The sequence below is a fragment of the Sphaerodactylus townsendi genome, linkage group LG06, assembly GCF_021028975.2.
Source record: "Sphaerodactylus townsendi isolate TG3544 linkage group LG06, MPM_Stown_v2.3, whole genome shotgun sequence".
Classification (NCBI taxonomy): domain Eukaryota; kingdom Metazoa; phylum Chordata; class Lepidosauria; order Squamata; family Sphaerodactylidae; genus Sphaerodactylus; species Sphaerodactylus townsendi.
Genome location: NC_059430.1, coordinates 37,271,980 through 37,292,786, shown reverse-complemented (window position 1 = coordinate 37,292,786; position 20,807 = coordinate 37,271,980). Strand labels below are relative to the sequence as shown.

Genomic DNA, 20,807 nt, shown 5'->3' with positions numbered 1-20,807 from the left:
TTAACCTTACTGATACCTGATATGTTGATTCTGTAGCCCAAATAATGTTTCTATAGCCCAGATAATGGTTGTTGTGAGTCCTTCATTAGGAAGTGGCACATACATAGGGTCTCACAATAAGTAACATGTTTACACAGCACCTTGCACAACTTCTGTATACACTACCATAAATCTGCGCTCAATCTGCGTGTGGATTACTGCAGTCATTCCCCTCTATTATTTTCCTTCCTGTAAAGCTTTTCTATGAAATCCCTTAGTCTCATAAAAAAAATCTTTGCCCACCATTCCCTTTGCTTACTGGTTATTCTAGCAATCCTCCTTTTCCATCTATTTTAATTTAATTTTTCTGATTTGATTTTTGTTTTGAAAGAGCTGTATTTGGTTCTGTGTTGAGCCACATTTGCCTCTACAAGCATAGGTTACAAACCTTGGCTGTAAAGTAATGACACTGATGAGTCCTGATACAACACTAGAGAACACTGTGATAGGGTGTGTTTTTTTAAAAAAAATAAAACACATGTTCATGTTCAGAGGGGCAAGATTACTGCATGGGACGCAATCCAATTAAACTCTTTTAAGATCCATTGATTTTAACAGGGAAGTTAAGCATGTACTCTTGCTTATCTGAAAATCGTCTGTACATTTCGTAAGCTCTGTGAATTTGGATAAAAAGGGATGCCTTATCTTTCACAAGGAGCTCAGAGTTGTATTGTGGAAGTGTTTCACATATGGAATCAACTAGCTGTTGTGGGTTTTCTGGGCTGTGCAGCTGGGGTCTGATAGCTTTTGCTCCTAATGTTTTGCCTGTATCTATGGCTACTACCTTCAGAGAGCGTAACCAAGCAAAAGCTTCTTACAGTGGCAATACCTCTAGGAGTACCCCAGCCATAAATGCAAGGTGAAATATTAGGAACAAAAAGCTCAAAATCATGGCAAAAAACACTGCCCAGAAAACCCATAGCAGGCAGCTAAGAGTTATGTTTATGGGTCTCTCTTTTCTCATTTTTTTGTCACAACAAGACTACTGAGGCAGGTTGGGCTGAGAGAGAGTGACTGACTGTATCCCTCAGCAGAGTGAATTATTGGGCTTCCACCCAGAAGAGTAGAACCAAAGGAGGTCTGGCCCATGATCCCAATTACTTTACACTGCAGCCTCCCACCTTCTTAGGAATAAGAAACACTTCACACAAGAAGAGTTTGAAGAAGAAGAGTTTGGATGTATACCCCCCCCCCTTTCTTTCCTGTAGGAGACTCAAAGGGGCTGACAATCTCCTTGCCCTTCCCCCCTCACAACAAACACGCTGTGAGGGGGGTGGGGCTGAGAGAGCTCCGAGAAGCTGTGACCTTTGAGGAATTGCTGGCCCCAAAGGCGTGTGTGGGAGTGTACAGGGGCTAATCTAGATTCCCCAAGATAAATATCCCACAACTCAAAACCTTGGCTTAGAGCTACAGAATCAAGCGCCAGTTCCTCCAAGATCAAAGTGCACCTGCTCATAGCCACTGCTCTGCCACTGCATGCCACTTGCTAACCATACCGCCACTATACTTACAAGATATTTCTTAGCACTCCCACACAGGAAGGCACCTTGATAGTTTACAGCATGCTCACTACACAATACAACATATGCAAAGTTCTAAGCTGCACAAGACTAAGATAAGCAGAGTAAGATAAGTACTAGAATCTAAAGAGCTAAGAACCGATCCATTATTAGTAAGATGGATTTAAAGATACATGCGTGAGGAGTTCTATACACAGCTTTATAAGCATTTAACCACTTGGTAAAAAACTTTGCCCAGCAACTATCTGCAGAAAGGGTCCCATTCAACCCTAAAAGAATTAGCGATCTACAGGATTTAGAATTACGCTGCCCTAGATACTTGCAAATGGAGAATTGGGGATGGTTCAAGTCAAGAAATTGCAAAGTCTCTTGTTAGGTATCTATCAACCTCCAGATGGGGTATGGAAAGCGCTGGATTTGCAGCTGATCTTGAGACTACATAAATTGCTTATTTCTTTCTTTAAAATGTTTATTCTCCTAAAGCAAATGCGTGCTTCAGAAAGTGGACTGCATGGCATTATACCCTATCAAAGTCTCTCCCCCCCACCCCCAACCCCACTCTCCCAACATCCACCTTCAAATTTCGAGGTATTTCTGAACCTAGGGTTGACAACCCTATATGAAGTTGTTTCAAGAAAAGTATCCAAGATGATACATTCATAATAAATTTGAAATATAACAACTTTACAACTTCATGTATACTGAGATCTAAGTGTTCCTTGTATGAACATAGCAGCAATCTTTGTAAATACAGGATTTTCAGTAACCTTCATCAAGGATATTCTGAACAGAAGTGACTGCTAATAAGTGGTACCCAGTAAAAGGAAGGAAGGAAGGAGGAAGGAAAGAAAGAAAGAAAGAAAGAAAGAAAGAAAGAAAGAAAGAAAGAAAGAAAGAAAGAAAGAAAGAAAGAAAGAAAGAAAGAAAGAAAGAAAGAAAGAAAGAAAGAAAGTTCAAAGTATTCACTCACTGGCATTTACTTCATTGTGAGTGTAGTTGCCCTTCTCACTGAGACTCAAAGTAGATTACACAGCATAAATTGATAACAGGCTATGTGAAAAGACATTTAATAAGCACAGTGAAGGTCCCACCACCACCACCTACTTCCAAATCGTTCTGCCTTTACAGTGGGGACATGGATCTGAAAATCTGGAAGGGAGGATAGCGGAAGGGTACAGCCCCTGTGCATTTTCATCCCATTTAGATGTCGCTTTTCCAACCTCTGTGTGGGCTCTAGAAATTAGTTCCCTCTGAGAAAATGGCTGCTTTGGAGGATTGACTATATGGCATTATACCCCACTGAGGCTCCTCTCTTCCTCAACCCCTCAAAGTGTCCATTTCCAAATCTCTAGGATTTGACCAGTCTGGAACTGGCAACCCGGTTTGAATGGGAGTAGGACCAAAATCACAAGTAGAAAACTGAAAGCAGTGGAAATGAAAAAATAAATTGAATATCCAAAACTACAACAAAGCAGATCAAAATGTCTGCATGTCTGTGTGTGTGAGAGGAACAAACATGAAAAAAGTTTGTGCTCCTCCTGAACTGAAAGTGTTACTAATCAGGCATGAAGGTGTGACTTTTCCTTTGATTGCTCCCATCTTTTGCTACCTGTATTCGGTTTGCATTATTCTTTACTACATTAAGGGCCATGCACATTATTGATGCCACATAAATAATCACACTGCTGTCTAAAATGCTGATGAACATGATAATAAATGTATTCCTCCTCTGCTAGTTGTAGAGTGGTTTGAAATATTAATTGGGAAAGGCTTTTGTATCTCAAATGACAGGTGGTACAAGAAAACTAATTTCAGACAGCAAATGCTTTTAACTCCCAAAGCACTTCTGAAATGGAGGGATTTGTCCTTCATTAGCTCACCTTATTTTGATTTGTAAATCAGGAACAGACATATCCATAAAAGAAAAAGAAATTCAGCCTAGGTCCTTAGGTATGTTCCAATTGTAATGGTTGCTGCAAATCCAGATTGTTTCCTAAGAATATTGATTCAGCATACACATGCCAAACCACGCAGGGATTACTGCAGACAAAACACTGGGATAGATTCAGGCTCAGAGCAGATGTATTAATCACACGGCTACTGCAGAAAGCAAAAGCAAGTGCCTGTGTTTTCTCTGTTGCCTCTGTCCCCTGATAATAGCAGTGTGTGTGATTTTACATCATTGCACTGCAGATTTTCCCACCTCCAGTCAGTGCATTGGTTGCCACTACCTGGGCCAGGGAAACTTGCAGCATCATTTATTTTGGATTACTAGGTATTAATGGAGAGACGGGAAAAAGTTATGCAGGACTGCTGTTTTCAGCGGCAGCCTCGTGTGTCCCATAATGGTTTTGTACTGGCATAAAGGTGACCTGATTCAAAGGAGGGCAGAGTTACTCCCCTATATCTTCTTGTGCACTGCCAGGACAGCTTCACTGATCTGAGCAGAACCTAAAGCAGGCTCCAGCTTTCAAATGGGCAAAATCAACAACTGCCCCATACATGTACCTTCTCCACTGTGGTCCCCACCTTGTGGAATATCCTGCTCAAGGAGGTTAGGAAGGCTCCTACCCTCCTGGCTTTCCACAAACAATGCAAAACTACATTATTGAAGGTTTTTCCACTCAAGCAATAGATTTGCACTTTACTAAAAAATTGACAAAGTTATCTGGATAAATTATTAGGGATTATTATTAGGGTATGTACTGCCAAATATAGTTTGTTGAAACTAGGATCCTACTATGTAATTTCTGCATCATTTAATGTGTCCTATTAATTCTTAGCCTTTGCTTTAATTATTTGCTTTTAGATTTGTTTGGTTTTAGAACCCTAACCCTGTAATATTGTTTCCTGAATGTCCTATCCTGTTGATTATATTGACTCGTTCTGTGTAATGAGCCTTGAATCCAAGTGAGAGTGGCGGACTTAAACAACAAAAATAAATTAAAAAGCCCAGAACAAATGGACTTTTATATAGGGCACAGAATCTCAGAAATATCCCCTTTCCAGCCAAAAGATAGAGCTACTAGGTATGGGCCATGTGTGGTGAAATCTTCTACATGTATTTAATAAAATTTCTAGAGTGTGGAGGACAAGGAGGGCTTCCGTGCCATATGTTTCTATGATGACAGAAACAGAATAAAATAGCAGACCAATGTATGCAAATAAGGTTGCTAGGGCAAGGGAGACTCTTGGTGATGACATCATTATATCACCAGTGAAGCTCTAGCATTTGGCCAAAACTCTGTGGTTAACCCGAGTCAGAATTCTGGCTGTCCCACCTTTTGAGTCACCCAAATTTCCAAATGCTTTTCAAACGTAATCCCACACAGTATAGTACTCTGATTAGGATGGTATGCATGACAGTGGGCAAATCTGCCTTTTCCAGAAAAGAACACAGTTGGCACACAATTCTAAACAGAACAAAAACTCACCTGCCACATGGAGCAGTAGTGGATCCAGAAGCACTACCAGACTATGAACTGAACTCTTCAGGGAGCAATACACACACATATATATACACATATAGATACACACACACATATGTATATACATACATACACACACACACACACACACATATATACACATACACATATATATACACACACACATATGTATATGCATACACACACACACACACACATATATATACAGGCCATACATACAACTTTTCTGCCAACCAGCAACACTCCTGAGTATCTTTTCCCAAGCATTCTTTCTTTTTCGTTTTTTTCTAATCTTTAATACAGGAGTCCTCAGTGTAGTGCCCATGAGTGCCATGACGCCTGCTGATACCTTTCCTGGTGCCTTCCAAATGTTTTTAGAAAGTGGGTAGAGCCAGGTAGGGTTTTACCCAGCAAGGGTTCTGATTGGGCATTGGTGATTTGATCGACTACAGATGTTTAAAAAAACATTGCTTTGGTAGCAGCCCAAGGATCTTCACGGCATGACTGACAGTAAGCTTAGCAGCCACTGTATCACTGGCTGTGGCTCCTGTGGCAGCCATTTTGTGGCTGCAGCCACCACACTGTGTCAGAATTTCAGAGGTGCCTACAGGCTCAAAAAGATTGGGGACCCCTGCTCTGTTCATGACTGGCTGTTTTTTTGAGGTGCCTTTTGCTTTGTTTCTTATCTCAAAACCACCTGAAGAAGAAGAAAAATAAGTGTTTTGATTTATACCTCACTTTCTCTCTTGGAAGGAGACTCAAAGGGGCTTACAAACTCCTTTCCCTTTCTCCACGCCACAACAGGGGCTGAGAGAGTTCCAAAGAACTGTGGCTAGCTCAAGGTCATCCAGCTTAAATGTAGGAGTGCAGAAACACATCTGGTTCACCAGATAAGCCTCCGACAGTAAGGTGGAGGAGTGGGGAACCAGTTCTCCAGATTAGAATCCATCTGCTCCTAGCCACTATACCACGCTGGTTCTAAAAACAATACCTACATATACAGATCTCTCTGCATGTTTCTCTCTCTCTAAAAATAACAAGCAGGAAAGTAGGATCAGTAAGAGAAGCCGAATAAAACAAGCAAAGAAACAAAATGTTGCCCAATAGTGAAAAGCTCACATCACTTCTCCCAGATCTGGTTGGCTTCTGTGGCCATGCATAAAAGAGTGAAGAAACAAATATGGTTCACCAGATAAGAGTCCATTGCTCATGTAGAGGAGTAGGGAATCAAACCCAGTTCTTCAGATTAGAGTCCACTCGCTCTTAACCACTCTACCACACTGGCTGTCAGCTGGTATTAAACACCCAGTCAGTTTCTCTCAACTAGGCCTGTTTTCTTTCCTCTTGCTTCAACACACCTGGCATATTGACTGAATTTGATGGGAATAATTCCTGTCCTGTAGACTGAGATTCTTGAATAGGGCACCAGATCTCATTTGTGTTTCTTCTTGATAATACATCCCTCTACATTCCAACAATCCAGCCACACAACTTTCTGGTGTGTCCCATGCACAATGTAATTTATCTCAATTATTTATTTGTTTGTTTTATTAAATTTATATCCCATCCTATCCCCGTAGGGCTCAAATCTTCAGCCACCGTTTTAGTGTTATAGTGATGGATAGCAGCTGCTACGCTGTAGATGTGCCAGATGTCTTCCTTTTTTTCTCTAGCCCAGAAGAAAGGGGCATTGCATTGGGGTTGGTCCAGCATGTGTGGCACAGATCACATAGTAGAGTGTGATGCCACCACTGAAAATGCCTGATTTTTGCAGGTGGGGGCATAGAAGGCAGGACTTGGAAAGAAGATCTTAAACTGTGGTAGGCTGGGAAGTGTTTTTAGTACATGACTGGACAAATTCCAGAATGACAGGCCTATCAACAACTGTTTGCCATGATAATGTATGGAACGTCCACGTTCAGAGGCAGTCAGTCTCTGTTGACTAGAGAAGGGGGATAATTACCACACACAGTTGATGTTGTAAGCTGAAAAAAAGTCTCTCTGGAGAACATGTGTAGGATTAGGCTGTCAGGCCCATATGCCTGATTATGGGAAAAGAAAGGGCCCATGGTGCCTGGTGGAAGATGAAAAAGATAGGTGAGCAGGGAGCATTTTTGGTTTTAGCTCTTGAGCCATCTCATATACTTGTTTTTCTTTATGTATTTTCTTTTCTGACAGAATCCAGTGTGAAAGACATAATAGTGCTGAAATCCACATTGGGTAGGCTGTTTATTTTCCGTTTTTTTTTAAAGGTTTGTTGTACTGAGGGGTGGGAGTTGAGATTATAGAAAGCTCCTAAATGAACAGGGATGTCAAAAATTAAGGTGATCACTTCAGAAGTCATGAGCTCTTTTCACCATGTCACCTACCTGAGGGTGGATCCCTATATTCCCTTCATATGCTGGGAACTCAGTGAATGTGAAAAATAACCTGTGCTCATATAATGCGCTGAAACACTTCTCTGTGTACAGCCACTGTTGCACAAGTGCCACTCCTATGCCACTGGAAAACAGACTGTTTTCAGGTAACCGAGATATTACCCTTCCCTAACAGGGCCTTTGGAACAAACGGGTAACACAAAGATGTACATTGTGTACAGAGTTGTTCAAAGTATTTTGTCATCCCACACAAAGTATATTCTTTTCTTCTCCTGGGCTACCCCTGCCTGGTTCTAAGCCTATGATAACACTTGGACCCAGTTAACAGTGGGACAGCTCCAGGAACAATTCCTACTTCTCCTGCACTGCAGAGGGGTGGGATTGAGCTGAGACCTGTGGTGAATCAGCACCTGCCCTGCGGAGAACCAAACTTTGATTAATGGCAAAAGTCACCCTCATGTGCACTGTAGGGAAAAATGGCTTGCATGTAAGCAATCCATCCCAACAGTCCAAGTTTCAAAGCACACCAAAATACACCTGAGAAGACCTGCAATTGTCAGTGGGAGATTTATTTCAAAGAGAAACAGTCAGGGAATTTGCAAGTGAAAACAGGTATCCAAGCATCTGTTTTACACATTAAGCAGCAAAGAACTGGGGGGAGGGGATTGCCCACATGGAGTTGCAGTCAATTTTGCCTCCCTGAGAAGTACCATGTTGAAATGCCCAACTGAATGGCACTCATGCTTCATAGTTTTAGGAATAGAAATCCTTTTAATGTAATGTAATTCATGAGGCAGCTCACAGATGAACAGAAATATCCAGCCAAAGTTAAGCACTTCGATGTTTGTTTCCAAAAGAAGTTCTGAGTATTTGTCGCTCTTCTCCATCAGAATGAGTGGGCTTTAAATGGGCTTAGCTGGGTGCTCAAATGGGCTTAACATTGATTGTGTACAGAATTTGAGAACAGGAAGGGGGAAATCACCTTGTTATTCGGATGATTAGCAAGGATTTAACCAATGAGAGTGGACTGGGGCCAGAGTAGAACGGGCCATGCCAACGGGCCATATATGATCACAGTGGAATCAGCTGGCTTAATGTTGAACTTCCGCCTTTACGATATCCTTGATCTCCTGGGGTAAGTGTTTTAAATAAGATCAGAGATTTTTCCTCTAAGTCATCTTTCTTTGCACTTTAGCAGTACTGTGTGCAACTTGGTTTATCTTGTCTGGTCAGGTTGTTACAGATACAGCTACATCATGACGGATGAAGCCCTGAGGCTGAAGCGCCCGGATTACCTGGCCTCCAGTTGTCTGTGGCATCTTCATGCTCCCAAAGGTTACATGATCAAGCTGCGCCTGGAATGGACCCTCTCGGAATGCAGGGACCGGCTAGCCATGTACAACGTTGCTGGGCCACTGGAGAAGCAACTCATCACTTTGTAGGTAGCCTTGGTATTGTGGGGGCACACCTGGTGACAGGCAATACAGGACTAAGTGCCTGCTCTCCAATGTATTGCTCATTTATAGAGTGCAAGGGTGGAACTATATGAATATTACATGCTGTTCTGTGATCATGTTAAGAATCACCTTTTTGTGATTTGCAGGAGGTGGGGAAGGAGAGGGCCCTTTGTCCCCTTCCCCTGCCGCCTCCACTCCTAATCACCTCCAAGGTGGTTTTATGGCACCTGCTGGTAGCATAATAAGGGTGAATTTTCCCTAGTGTAGATATAAGGAGTTTGAATTTGACAATTTTCAGAAGAGAAATTGCAGGAGGGTGGTACGTGTGTTAAAAGCGCACACACATACACACCCTTCTCCACTGGTGTCCACCTGGAAATTTCTGACCTAAGAGCTGGAATGGGGGCAGTGGGGGTGGGGGGAGACATCCTTTTAAATTATTAAAGAACTCTCCGTTAGGCTGGTCCAGGCCTGATTTAAATGTGGTCTTGCCAGGACAGAAATAGCCAATTATGCAGATATTTTTACATCTTACTGAATTGATGGAGTGGTTTTAAATTGTGTATTCATTGTATTGTCGAAGGCTTTCACGGCCAGAATCACTGGGGTGCTGTGTGGTTTCCGGGCTGTATGGCCTCTGAAGATGCCAGCCACAGATGCAGGTGAAACATCAGGAGAGAATGCTGCTAGAACAGCATCCCTGTGTATTCATTGTTGTCTTTGTTAAATTTTGGATGGAAGCCACCCTGAGCCTGGGTTTTGCCAGAAAAGGTTCAGTATATAAATATAATAAATAAATAAAGGTTGGCAATGGCTGGTTTAAATTGCTGCAGTGCTAGAATGCCAGCATGTATATTTTATATCAGGTGGATGTTAAAAAATCTAGGATACCTTGAAATGAATAGTAAACCAGCTCTTAGGATCTAGTTCAGGCAAAACTCCACACATTAAGCAAAGTAGGGTTGTCAGGTCCCCTCTCCCCCGCCATTAGCGGCATTAATAAAAAAATTATTAATAAATAAATTAATAAAGGCATTAATTAAATTAAGCACAATAACAATAAATACAATTATGCCACTCCACTTCTTCCTTATTCAGTTCAAAGGCTCTCTAGGAAAGGCAGGCTGTCAAATCCACCCCGAACGCTTTAGGGAGATGGCTGTTCTGAGCTGCTAAAGGAGAGACTTCCCAAGTTGGGAGACAACCATTGAACAAGCCCTTCCCTCTGCTAAGGTTGGCAACTGAAAGAATGCCCTCTGGTGTGGTTAACAACCTCCAGGTGGGTCCTTGAGCTCTCCTGGAATTACAACTGATTTCCAGGTGGCAGACATCAGTTCTTCTGCAGAAAATGGGGCCTTTGAAAGGCAGACTTACATTTCCAAGTCTCCTTCGTTTTCCTTCTGCAATTTTCCAGCTTGTCAATGCTCCTGTATTTTCATGTTGTGCCTCAGGTTGTATGGCTGCAGCCGTCAGGAACCCGTGGTAGAAGTTCTGTCTTCAGGACCTGTCATGTCTGTGGTCTGGAAGAAGGGGATGTACAGTTACGATGATCCTTTTATACTATCAGCCCAGGCTGTACCCTTAAAAGGTAAGAAAATGTCACCGAAGTACTATCAAGATTGAGAGAGAGAAACAGAGAGAGAAAGAGAGATGGTATATATAGCCAGCATTTGTCTAACCATTAGTTTCCCTTGCAAATCACTATATCTATTTTAACCATCTGTTTTTCAGCTACCTGTATTATAGCTGAGGTTTCACAGACTGATGTGGAGTATGGCCCAGCATTACTATACAACATCTTGCTATAGTAATTCACTGTTCTTTGGAAGATGACACCAAGATAGGGACAACCATTCAGTACAAAGACATGTTATTTGGCTACCTTATGCTGAATCAAAGGACAAGACGAGAGTGATTTCCAATACTAAACATGTTCAGAGCTTTCATCTATAGTTCTGTCATTTCAATAGGAATAGTGCCATATTTTGAAGTTCTGTAGCAAATGTTATCTTTCTGGATTGGCATAAGGATGCACTTTTACTGAAAAAGTAAAATGGACTTCAGGCCATTCCTTCAGTGCTTCGCTGTCTGCTTCATCCATATAAGCCAGAAGAGAACACTGCTTCCTTTTTGGCTGCATTGATGAAGTAGGGTTGCCAGATTTTCAGTGGGTCTCTCTAGGAGCCCTATGGCACAGAGTGATAAGCTGCAGTACTGCAGTCCAATCTTTGCTCATGGCCTAAGTTCGATCCTGACAGACGTTGGGATTCAGGTAATCAGCTCAAGGTTGATTCAGCCTTCCATCGTTCTGAGGTCAGTAAAATGAGTACCAAGTTTGCTGGGAGTAATGCGTAGAACTGTAGATAGTTGGGAAAAGGAATGGTGAACTACCCTGCCTAGTAAATGCTGTGGTGTGATGTCACCCATGGGCCACTAATGACCCATAGGGAACTATCTGTACCTTTACCCTCTAGCTGTCCCTGTGATATCAGTTTGATCTGCAAAACTTAGCAAGGAATGTTATGAACCTGTATGCCATGAAAAACTTCTGCTGCCTATTTCCATGTGTTAAGCTGCTGTTAAAGGGACAGGACATTTTTCTAAAGACCACTTTGGAAGGAAAGCCTTCCCCACCAGCGGGGTGTAGTAGTTAAGAGCAGGTGCACTCTAATCTGGAGAACTGGGTTTGATTTCTTGCTGTTGGGGAATTGTTTCCCTATTTGGGTAATAAGCAGAGTGAGAGGAAAGACCAGGAGACTTTTGCTGTGATTATAAAAAGAAACTTTACTTAACTAAATCAGGGTGGGGTATACATGGAATAAACATAACAAATCCTTACTATTCTAGTACAAATTTAGTTGCAGAACTTAGGCACATGTGAGCCCACATGTGGCCTAGGCATTCACCTCTTAAGGTGAATCCATCTTACAGGTACAAGAAAAAGAGAATGGAGTGTGAGACAAAGAAATATAGTTAACTTTATAACCTCTGACCTACGTGCTCTGCCTCACCTAAGCAATGTCGGATTAACTGCCCAATGACTCATCAATGAATTGATAGCAAGACACTGACCTCACTAGCTAATTAACATGCACACAGTTAACCCCTTGTTGTCAGGATTGTGACAGACACTTGCAAATCCTAACACTTGCTCTGCCACTAGAGCTGTGGAATTTTATCTGGTGAACCAGATTAGCTTGTGCACTCCAACACATGCCAACGGGGTGACCTTAGGCTAGTCACAGTTCTTCAGAGCTCTCTTAGCCCCACCCACCTCACAGGGTGTTTGTTGGGGTGGGATGGGGTGGGGGCGGGAAAGGAGATTGTAAGCCCCTTTGAGTCTCCTCACAGGAGAGAAAGGGGGGATATAAATCCATAGTCCTCCTCCCCCTCTTCTTCTTCTTCACCTGCTTGCTGGACTAAGAAACAAATCTTGGAAATCTGGATAACAAAACAACAACCTGTGGTACTGTATAAGTTCTAGTTCACTATAAATAGCAAGTTATTCCTTGAGTTCTACAAAGAGACACACACCTGCCTGTTGAAGGTTTGCTGCTAGTGCAGTGAAAAAACATCCTGGATTCTGCCCAAAGTAGAATATCAGGGGTGTTGCCTAAAGTGAAAGCCTCACACAGCATCCTTAGAAGCAGACTTTTGCTGTGAGTCACAAGAATAAACCCAGGCAACGTGTTTTCTGTAGTTCATCTGGCATGAGAACATTTCTGTCTTTTCAGCCTGCCAAATGAATCTGACACTGCAGGAAAGTCTGGAAATGCAAGGGAACATCAAGACTCCCTACTACCCTAGTTACTATGCGCCCAACACGCAGTGCACTTGGCACATGACGGTGAGATTTTCTTGTCCTCTCCCACACAAATGTAGGCTATGCGTGACCTTTAAAAGCAATACTGCGCCAAGGAAATAATCATTTCATGAACAATATTCACAATTCGCTTAATGAAATGTGCCTATTTTCTTGTTTTGTCCAATTTCCTTGACATATGAAGATGCCTTATATTGAGTCAGACTGTTGTCATGCTAGTCCTGAAATGTCTGTTCTGACTGTCCAGGGTCTCCCCCAACCTGTTACCTGAGGTCATCCATTGAGATGCTCAAGGCTGAACTCAAGGCCTTCTGTGGTCCATGTGCTTTTGTCCCTAGATGAGCTTCCAAGTTAACCTGGCATTGCCTGGAGCAAGGCCTGACAACCACAGGCTTGAACTGTGTTATTACATTCAGACCTCACAACAGACTGAAATTAAAGTGGTATCAAACATGGATGGAGCTTGTCCCTGAAGGTTCCCTTCACTGTTCTCCCTTCCCTCTGCCTGGGTGAACTGGAGTTTGTTTCCCTCACTTCTAAAATGGAAGACCAATTTGTGGGAGAGAATACACACTCAGGTGACTGCATTCCAACAGCACAGTAAACTTGATTCATAGCTTCTCAAATCCAGAAGCCTTCAGTTGTGTTTTACATATGGGAGGAACATAAACGAGGAAAGCATACAACCATGAGAACAAGTTGCCTCTGCTAGTCGTGCAGTGTGAATAATGCCCCATACAGACTTCCCACCTCTCCCTCCTGAGTTCTTCTTTTTCTGTTTGAGACCCCTGGGTTGAATGAGGCATGCTTCTTTTTAGGACTGTGATGTGAACTCTGTTCTTGACTTTTCCATTTCTGCAGGTTCCATCTCTGGAATATGGAGTGGTCCTTTGGTTCGATGCTTATACTCTCAGCAGACAGAGAAGTGATTTGCCATGCACACAAGGGCAGTGGACCATCCAGAATAGAAGGTATAGGAATATTACTTTGGTTTATGTACTTGTGGTCCTTCAGTGAAATGTCATTCTTCATGTAAAATCCATTTCTTATCTTGGTAGTTGATGAAATTCTCTCCTAGACCTCTTTGTTTCTTTTATTCTTACAACCATCTTTCAAGAAGGCAGCTGCTAGGAAATGTTCTCTCCATCTGCTTCTGCTGCGTCATCTCCTTGGTGTTTTTATTTCAGACTCTGTTCTTTTAACAGCTGTTTGACAGGCAGGCATTCAAAAGATGCAGCTGGCCCTTTCTTTGTCCAAAGAAATCTGCATTGGTTGAATTTCTGTCTGCAGAGCAATCTTTAGTGGCATCAGGCCACCATTGGGAGAAAAGGTAGCATCCCTGATTGCCTGATAACCTGGAAAAAGGACATTCAAATGTTGAAAATTCTTTGGATTCCCTTCATGTGGTTTTGAAAAACGAGCTTGGCAGTGCAATCCTATGCAGAGTTTCTCCAGTCAAAGGTTCCTGAAGTCATTGAGTCAGATCCAGGTTGGCAATTTCCACCTCTCCCTCATGAGTTCTTATTTGGTAATTTCTGCTGATTTGCCCTCCCCATGCCGATCCCCCATGCCATTCCTCTGGGAAGCAGCTAAGTTCCCTTCTGCTGCTGGAAAATGTCTTATGGATCCAACCTAATGTGTTTAAGCAGACTTTGCACACAGCAGCACTGTCAGTCCCTTGACATGTGGATCTAGGCTGGCATCTGTTTTTGCTTTCGGTAGACCTGGGCTCATTCCCAGAGGCATATCTGAGGGAAATGGCACCTAGAGACAACTACTTCTCTGGGCATCCCCCCTCCATGCTTGGGGGTGGGATTCAGGCGTAGAGGGGCCTGGCCTCCGGCCTCCGTGCAGGCCGGCTCCCAAAAGGCAACCTGCATGAAGGCTGGGGTAGCAGGGGCTCCACCCACCCCAGCCTCCATGCAGCCAGCTTCCCCCCCCCCCGCACATGACCAAACGGTGTGCGCCTGGGGACATGGGTGACCCCATTTGCTCATTCCTGTTCTTTTTCTAGGAATACCCTCACACCACCTGAAGACTGTTTCTCTTTTAGGGCAGGGCAGAGCTGCACTATGAGTTTCAAACCTCAGCTCCTGTTTTTCACATCCAAAGTACACACAACACTGGAGATCCATGACCAGATAATTTAGAACCACACCTGATAATGATGCCGGAAATTCCATATCCACAGCTCCCAAGCTTTAAAAAAATAATAGCGGGGCCCCAGTTTGAATTATGACTGCAGCATGGGGAATTGGCCAGGATTTCAACCAGCAGTGGCGTAGTGGTTAAGAGCAGGTGTGCTCTAATCTGGAGAACTGGGTTTGATTCCCCACTCTGCTGCTTGAGCTGTGGAGGCTTATCTGGGGAATTCAGATTATCCTGTGCGCTCCAACACACACCAGTTGGTTGACCTTGGGCTAGTCGCAGTTCTTCTGAGCTCTCTCAGCCCCACCTACCTCACAGGGTGTTTGTTGTGAGGGGGGAAGGAAAAGGCGTTTGTAAGCCCCTTTGAGTCTCCTACATGAGAGAAAGGGGGGATATAAATCCAACTCTTCTTCTTTTCCTCCAGTCCCTTTGCATGAGTCGAACTGGCCACATAGAGCTGGTGTTAGTATGTTTTCTCCAGTGATGTACATATAACAATTCGGTGGGCGCATTTCAAATTAGAAAAGGGAGCAGGGAGGGAGGTTTAAATCCTGCCTGCCTGCTATTTTCAAAAAATACTTTGGAGCTCCAAATGTGGAACTTCAGGCATCCTGTCTTGGTTGGGCCCTAGCCACAAAAAGCTGCCAGGAGCAGATTATGCAGCTCAGGATCATGGGGCTGGGGAGAGCGGCGGCTTTCCCCATAACACCATTCTCCTGGTCAAAACTGCCCTCTCTGAGCCTTGTCAGCCCAAATAGGGGGGCTACAAGTAGGTACATTTTTTGTTACCCAAAAACAATTTGTGGTGGCAGGTGTGATTGTGTTTATGTGTACATTTTTATTCCAGCCTCCTTCCAAGGAGCTCGGGTTGCAGCACATCATCCAAATTCAAATCTGTTTCATCATCACAGCAACCCTCTGAGGTAGCTTAGGCTGAGGGAATGTGACTCGCTCAAGATCAACCAGTGAGTTTCCACAGCAGTCTAGGAATTTGAACCTGGATCTCCCAGATCTTAACAGTGCTTTAACCACTACACCACCAGCACTGACTCCCTAGCTCTGCGCCTCTCCTCCCAGCAGCTGTGTTTTGAAACTAAATGGCCCATGCAGGAGTTTATTCCTCATCTCCAGCATCATGTGTCATTTAGTCCTTAATCTCACTTTCCTTTTAAAACAACTCTGCATCTCTTCGCACTGTCAAAAAAATTATATTAATTTGGATTCAGGAGTCCGAGTCCACGCACCATAGAAAAGCCATGGACTTATAAGATATACAGAACAGAAGCTCCTGAAAGTCAAAGCTCCTTGACCCAGAAGGGAATTTTGACTCTGGGAAGTTTATACCCTGAAAATCTTGTTGGTCTTTAAGGAGTTTCTGGACTTGAATCTAGCTATTCTACTGCAGACTAGCATGGCTACTCTCCTGTGACTGACTTCAAAAAAATTCATTGTCTCCTATTTCCACGCTCCTACTTTTCCTACTTTTGTTTTAAAAACCAGGCTGTGCGGCCTGCGGAGTTTGCAAGCCTATGCTGAAAGGATTCCTGTAGTGTCCGGTGCTGGCATCACCATCAACTTCACCTCTCAGATCATCCTTACAGGGCCTGGAGTACAGGCTGCTTTCAGCCTATATAATCAATCCGACCGTGAGTACCACCTCCTCAAAAAATGCAATTCAGCTCAGCTCTTTGAAATACTGCAGAGCAGTTAAATCATACCCTGTTGTTACGATTGGTATGAATCAGGGGCCTATTGCCTTGGTTGCACCTGACAGACTAATGGGAAGTAAGGGACTTGAAAGAACATTAATATTCTTTAATGACGAAGGATGCTTTCTTTAATGGCCTGGAAAGCTCTTTCCCCCATGTATGGAATGTGACTCTGCTGAGAGCGACTGGGAAAGGCAGCGAACTTCTCTGCAGCAAGTCAGATTAAAAAAAAAACAGAGAGTATGTGGAAGACCTGTGGGTTCAGCTGGGCTGGAAGCACCTGGGAGAGTTACAGGGGGTCTGCTCCACTGCTCTTAATATTTCTTTTTAAAAAGTTCTTCATTCCTCATCACACACTAGACAGCAGTTTGCCAGTTTGATGAATCTCTGGATATTATCATGCAGTGCAGGAGTGTTTTGGAGAGGCTGTGAATTCGTCTTGTATGCTCATGCCTACACATTTTATTATGGATGTTTTTTATTGTGCAAATGGAACTTGAGGAAATAGCTCTAAAATATATAAGATGCAGCTATAATACCTCCCAGCCACTGTTTTTTTGTTTAGAAAACTCTTTCTTTTGTTTTAAAGCATGTCCTGGGGAGGCTCTTTGCTCCATGAATGGTCTGTGTGTCCCAGCTTGTGATGGGATCAAAGATTGCTCCAATGGACTTGATGAAAGAAACTGTGGTAAGTATCCTCTTCGTGGATTGAATTATCCAGCAATGTGCAAGCAGAAATATAAATGGGCTGGGCACAATTCTGCTGGCATATGAGCTTGTACAACATCTAGTGCTTTCTTTCCTAAACAACTGGTTGCACAGGATCTTGTGCAAGGAGAAACACAAGTGATGGATACAGAAACTTTGCCTTAGTACAAGCGACTATCATTGTCTTTTTCTTGCATTTCTGCTTGCTCAAGAGCTTTTTATGAAAATAGCCATTTTGTACTGGATTCATTCCATTATTTACACACTGTCCCCAGCACAATTTGGTTGCCTTCACTATTGAATGATTGTGGCCATCTTTGGACAGATGTTTTGGTCTGTTAGACCCAGGATTTAATTCTAGAAGAGAGAGCTGTGGATCTGTCTCAAAGCACATCATTCCAATGTCTCAGGTTCAAGCTCTGGCTACTCCAGTTAAAAGATCTCAGACACTGGGAGCAGGTGCTGGAGAAGAGATGTCTGAGATGTTGAAGAACCACTACTGGTCAGAGTACACAATAGCAAGCCAGGTAGACCAGTGGTCTGACTTGTTATATGGCAGCTTCAGATGCTGTTCATATACTTCCAAGAAGACCAACTGCTCCATTCAGGAAGTGGCATTCGCTAAATTTGCTGCATCTTCATTCCATAACGAGCAGGATGTTATAATTATTCTCTAATTAAAATAAAGCAAAGAAATTTAGACTCAGTGATCCCGGTTCATGCCAGGCTGTATATCTGAGTGTGTTGATTTTGGACATGGGGGCCCAATTCAGATCCTATCTTCTGCTCAACAGCAAACTAGGTGAATTGGCCATTATAGTCACTTCAAGTTGATTCATGTGGTAACTGCTTTCACAATGCAAGATCCCTGCACTAGATCAAAATCATTTATTTCATTGAATCAAGGACTGCTTCCCTCAGGGCCTTTCCCCACTCCCTTCCATCCCCCCTATGCCGCGCGCTGCTCTCAGCGTGCGGCATCCCAGGCACGCGCCCAGGCGTCCCCACGACCCCGCGTCTATGCGTGCGTCAAGCTGCATTTCGTTCAGGAAGGCAGAAGCTGCCCTGGGATGCCGCACGCTGAGGGGGCGCGACAGCGGCAGCGTCGGGGCGGCTGCGCTGTGGCCGCCCCTGCCGTGGGGAGGGAGGAGGAACCCCGCGCTACTCTCCTCAAGTAGCGCGGGGCTTACAGTAAGTGGGGAAAGGCCCTCAGTTACTTTTTTGCTGCTGTCAAAGCAGGTTACATTTGTTCCCTTGCTCATGTACTCCTCTATTCTTGTGTTTTGAAATGTGTCAGTATGCCCTGCAAAATTCCAGTGTCATGAGGACAGCATCTGCCTAGACTTCTCCAGAGTCTGTGATAAACATCAGGACTGTATCAATGGGAGTGATGAGGAACACTGCAATGAAGGTACGGGGCAATACTAAGTTTAGGCCATTGGCACTGATGCTGGGATGTTGGTGAAGCAACTCAGAACGTACTGCTTTGCGTTTGACAGACGGCAGATACATTCTTCAAAGTGTGCTAAAAAGAGAAGAAGTCACATGCCATTATATTGCCATCAGCACTCCATCTGATCATATGAGCCAGAACAAATATTCTTCCTTAGAATGGGCTGGAACCAACGAAAGACTGGATGAAACCAGAAATTTAGAAACAGTTCAATACATTTTCTCTAAGAAAAAGATATCAGTAGAAATCCAGGGTGTGTTTTCAAAGGTCACACTTTAGGAGTATGAACAAGGAAGAATATACCGTGTAGGTGATGTGTTTTTTTATCTGTCCTCAAGCATCATATTAGGACTACTGCCAGAAATTAGGATGCTGGCCAAGTTGAATCTGGAATATTTATTTATACATAATATATGGGGATTGATCAAAACAGGACTTCATAATTCTCTTTGTATCCATTGTACATTCCTTGAAGTTTCAAAAGCTCTATTTATAAAAGTGTTTTGAAATAAGCTCTTTTCAGTCATGATGGTTTGTGGGGAGAAGGGAGTATCTATCCAATCATGCCAGAAGTCTATGCTATCCACAATCCTTTATTTTGTCTGAATAGGACCACACATATTTTCAGCATCTACCGTATATATGCTACAGAAAATGCACATGGTGCCTTATTTAGGCAAAACAGAGACCAGGTGTATGGGGAGGACCATGGATAATGCATTCTCCTAGTAGCCATGGCTGCATACCCCCAAATGTAATGAGTGGAAAAGCCTATAAAAAGACTAGCAAACCAAGATGACAGCACTGAGAAACTTCTTCCTGATATGGAATGGAATTTTAATCAACACATTTGCACTGTAATGATTACCAGAACTGCGGATAAACAAGAAACGGACAGTAGCATTTTCTGTACAGAATCTGTCATAACAATAGGTTCTCCCCTCTGCCCAGTACTTTCATCCCAACATGCTTGTTTTTTAGCTGCCGGTTACCCATTCCAGACAAGAATTTCTGACCTGAGGTAACACTTAATCATACAGTCCCTTACCTGCACTCTGAAGTGCTATAGCCTGAGGAGGGCTGTAGCATACAGTTTCTCTGAAAGTACACATCAGTCTTTGATATCAATTATGAGGTCTTTGAACAGTAGTTATGTGATTTTTCACATTCACAGCAACTAACAAACTGTTAGATAAGTATTTGGAAGCTGAAACAGTACTACAGGGCTGGAGTAAGGGGGAACTGTGTCCCCGCCACGCCCCCTCCCCAGCGTGTGTCTGGTGCGTTGAAACCCCCTGTCCCTTTGGTGCTATGCCGCTGCAGTACTAGTGACAATAGGAATTGTAGTTATAACAAAAAGAGTAACTTATCTGCTTCTGTCCACCCCTCCCCCCCACATGTCTCCAGGAGTTCCCTGCAGCCCTTTCACCTACCAATGTGCTGACAAGAGCTGTGTAAAGAAACCGAACCCTCGGTGTGACTCCATTCCTGACTGCAAGGATCGCTCTGATGAGATAAACTGTGGTAAGCATTTAATGAGGCAAGATGTGCTTGATTAAGATAAATATCTATATCTAAGGCTAAACTGAATGGCTCAAAAAGTAGCCAATCCAGGCCATTCTCAGAGAACACGTGGCTTCTTATACACTCTGGAAATGCCACAAGAATACAGAAAAAGATTACTTTGTAAATTACCAAAACAACATGGAGAAATTGCCAAAAAGTACCAAACATTGAGAACAAATGGTGTAACTCTGCATAGGACTTCAATGTGAAATAGAGAAGATCCCATCCTTTCAGTGGTATTGGAGGAGCAGCAATATTAAAAGGACCACTGTATCCCAGGCTGATGGTATCAGGCTCCTAGAAAGCGATTGTGGTTTACTGTGCGGATGAGTCTTCTAAGATCTTCAGCTGGGTCATATTGACTTACCTGCTGGGTCATGAGCACTTGTAGAGCCACCATTTTGTTGCTACGTTTTGGAAGGATTTGCCACCAGAGCCATTATAGATAGAGCATGATGTCTCCTGCCTCTTTTTGTATGATAGCTGAGTGTAGTATTAGGACAGTATGGTGAGGGCACTCGGCACAATGCCCCTAGAGATGTCAACCTCCAGGTGGG

The 20,807-nt window shown here is 43.3% G+C and overlaps 1 protein-coding gene across 2 annotated transcripts in view; it reads left to right on the top strand.

Annotated features, from left to right (window-relative positions):
* Positions 1-20,807, top strand: part of TMPRSS6 (transmembrane serine protease 6) — a 38,360-nt gene that overhangs the window by 10,061 nt on the left and 7,492 nt on the right. For both annotated transcript variants that reach the window (XM_048500770.1, XM_048500771.1), the window contains exons 6-14: positions 7,187-7,228; positions 8,620-8,824; positions 10,295-10,431; positions 12,578-12,690; positions 13,528-13,637; positions 16,315-16,460; positions 17,113-17,211; positions 18,529-18,642; positions 20,092-20,208. In XM_048500770.1, the coding sequence (XP_048356727.1) occupies positions 7,187-7,228; positions 8,620-8,824; positions 10,295-10,431; positions 12,578-12,690; positions 13,528-13,637; positions 16,315-16,460; positions 17,113-17,211; positions 18,529-18,642; positions 20,092-20,208 (1,083 nt within the window). The remainder of the gene's footprint in view (positions 1-7,186; positions 7,229-8,619; positions 8,825-10,294; positions 10,432-12,577; positions 12,691-13,527; positions 13,638-16,314; positions 16,461-17,112; positions 17,212-18,528; positions 18,643-20,091; positions 20,209-20,807) is intronic.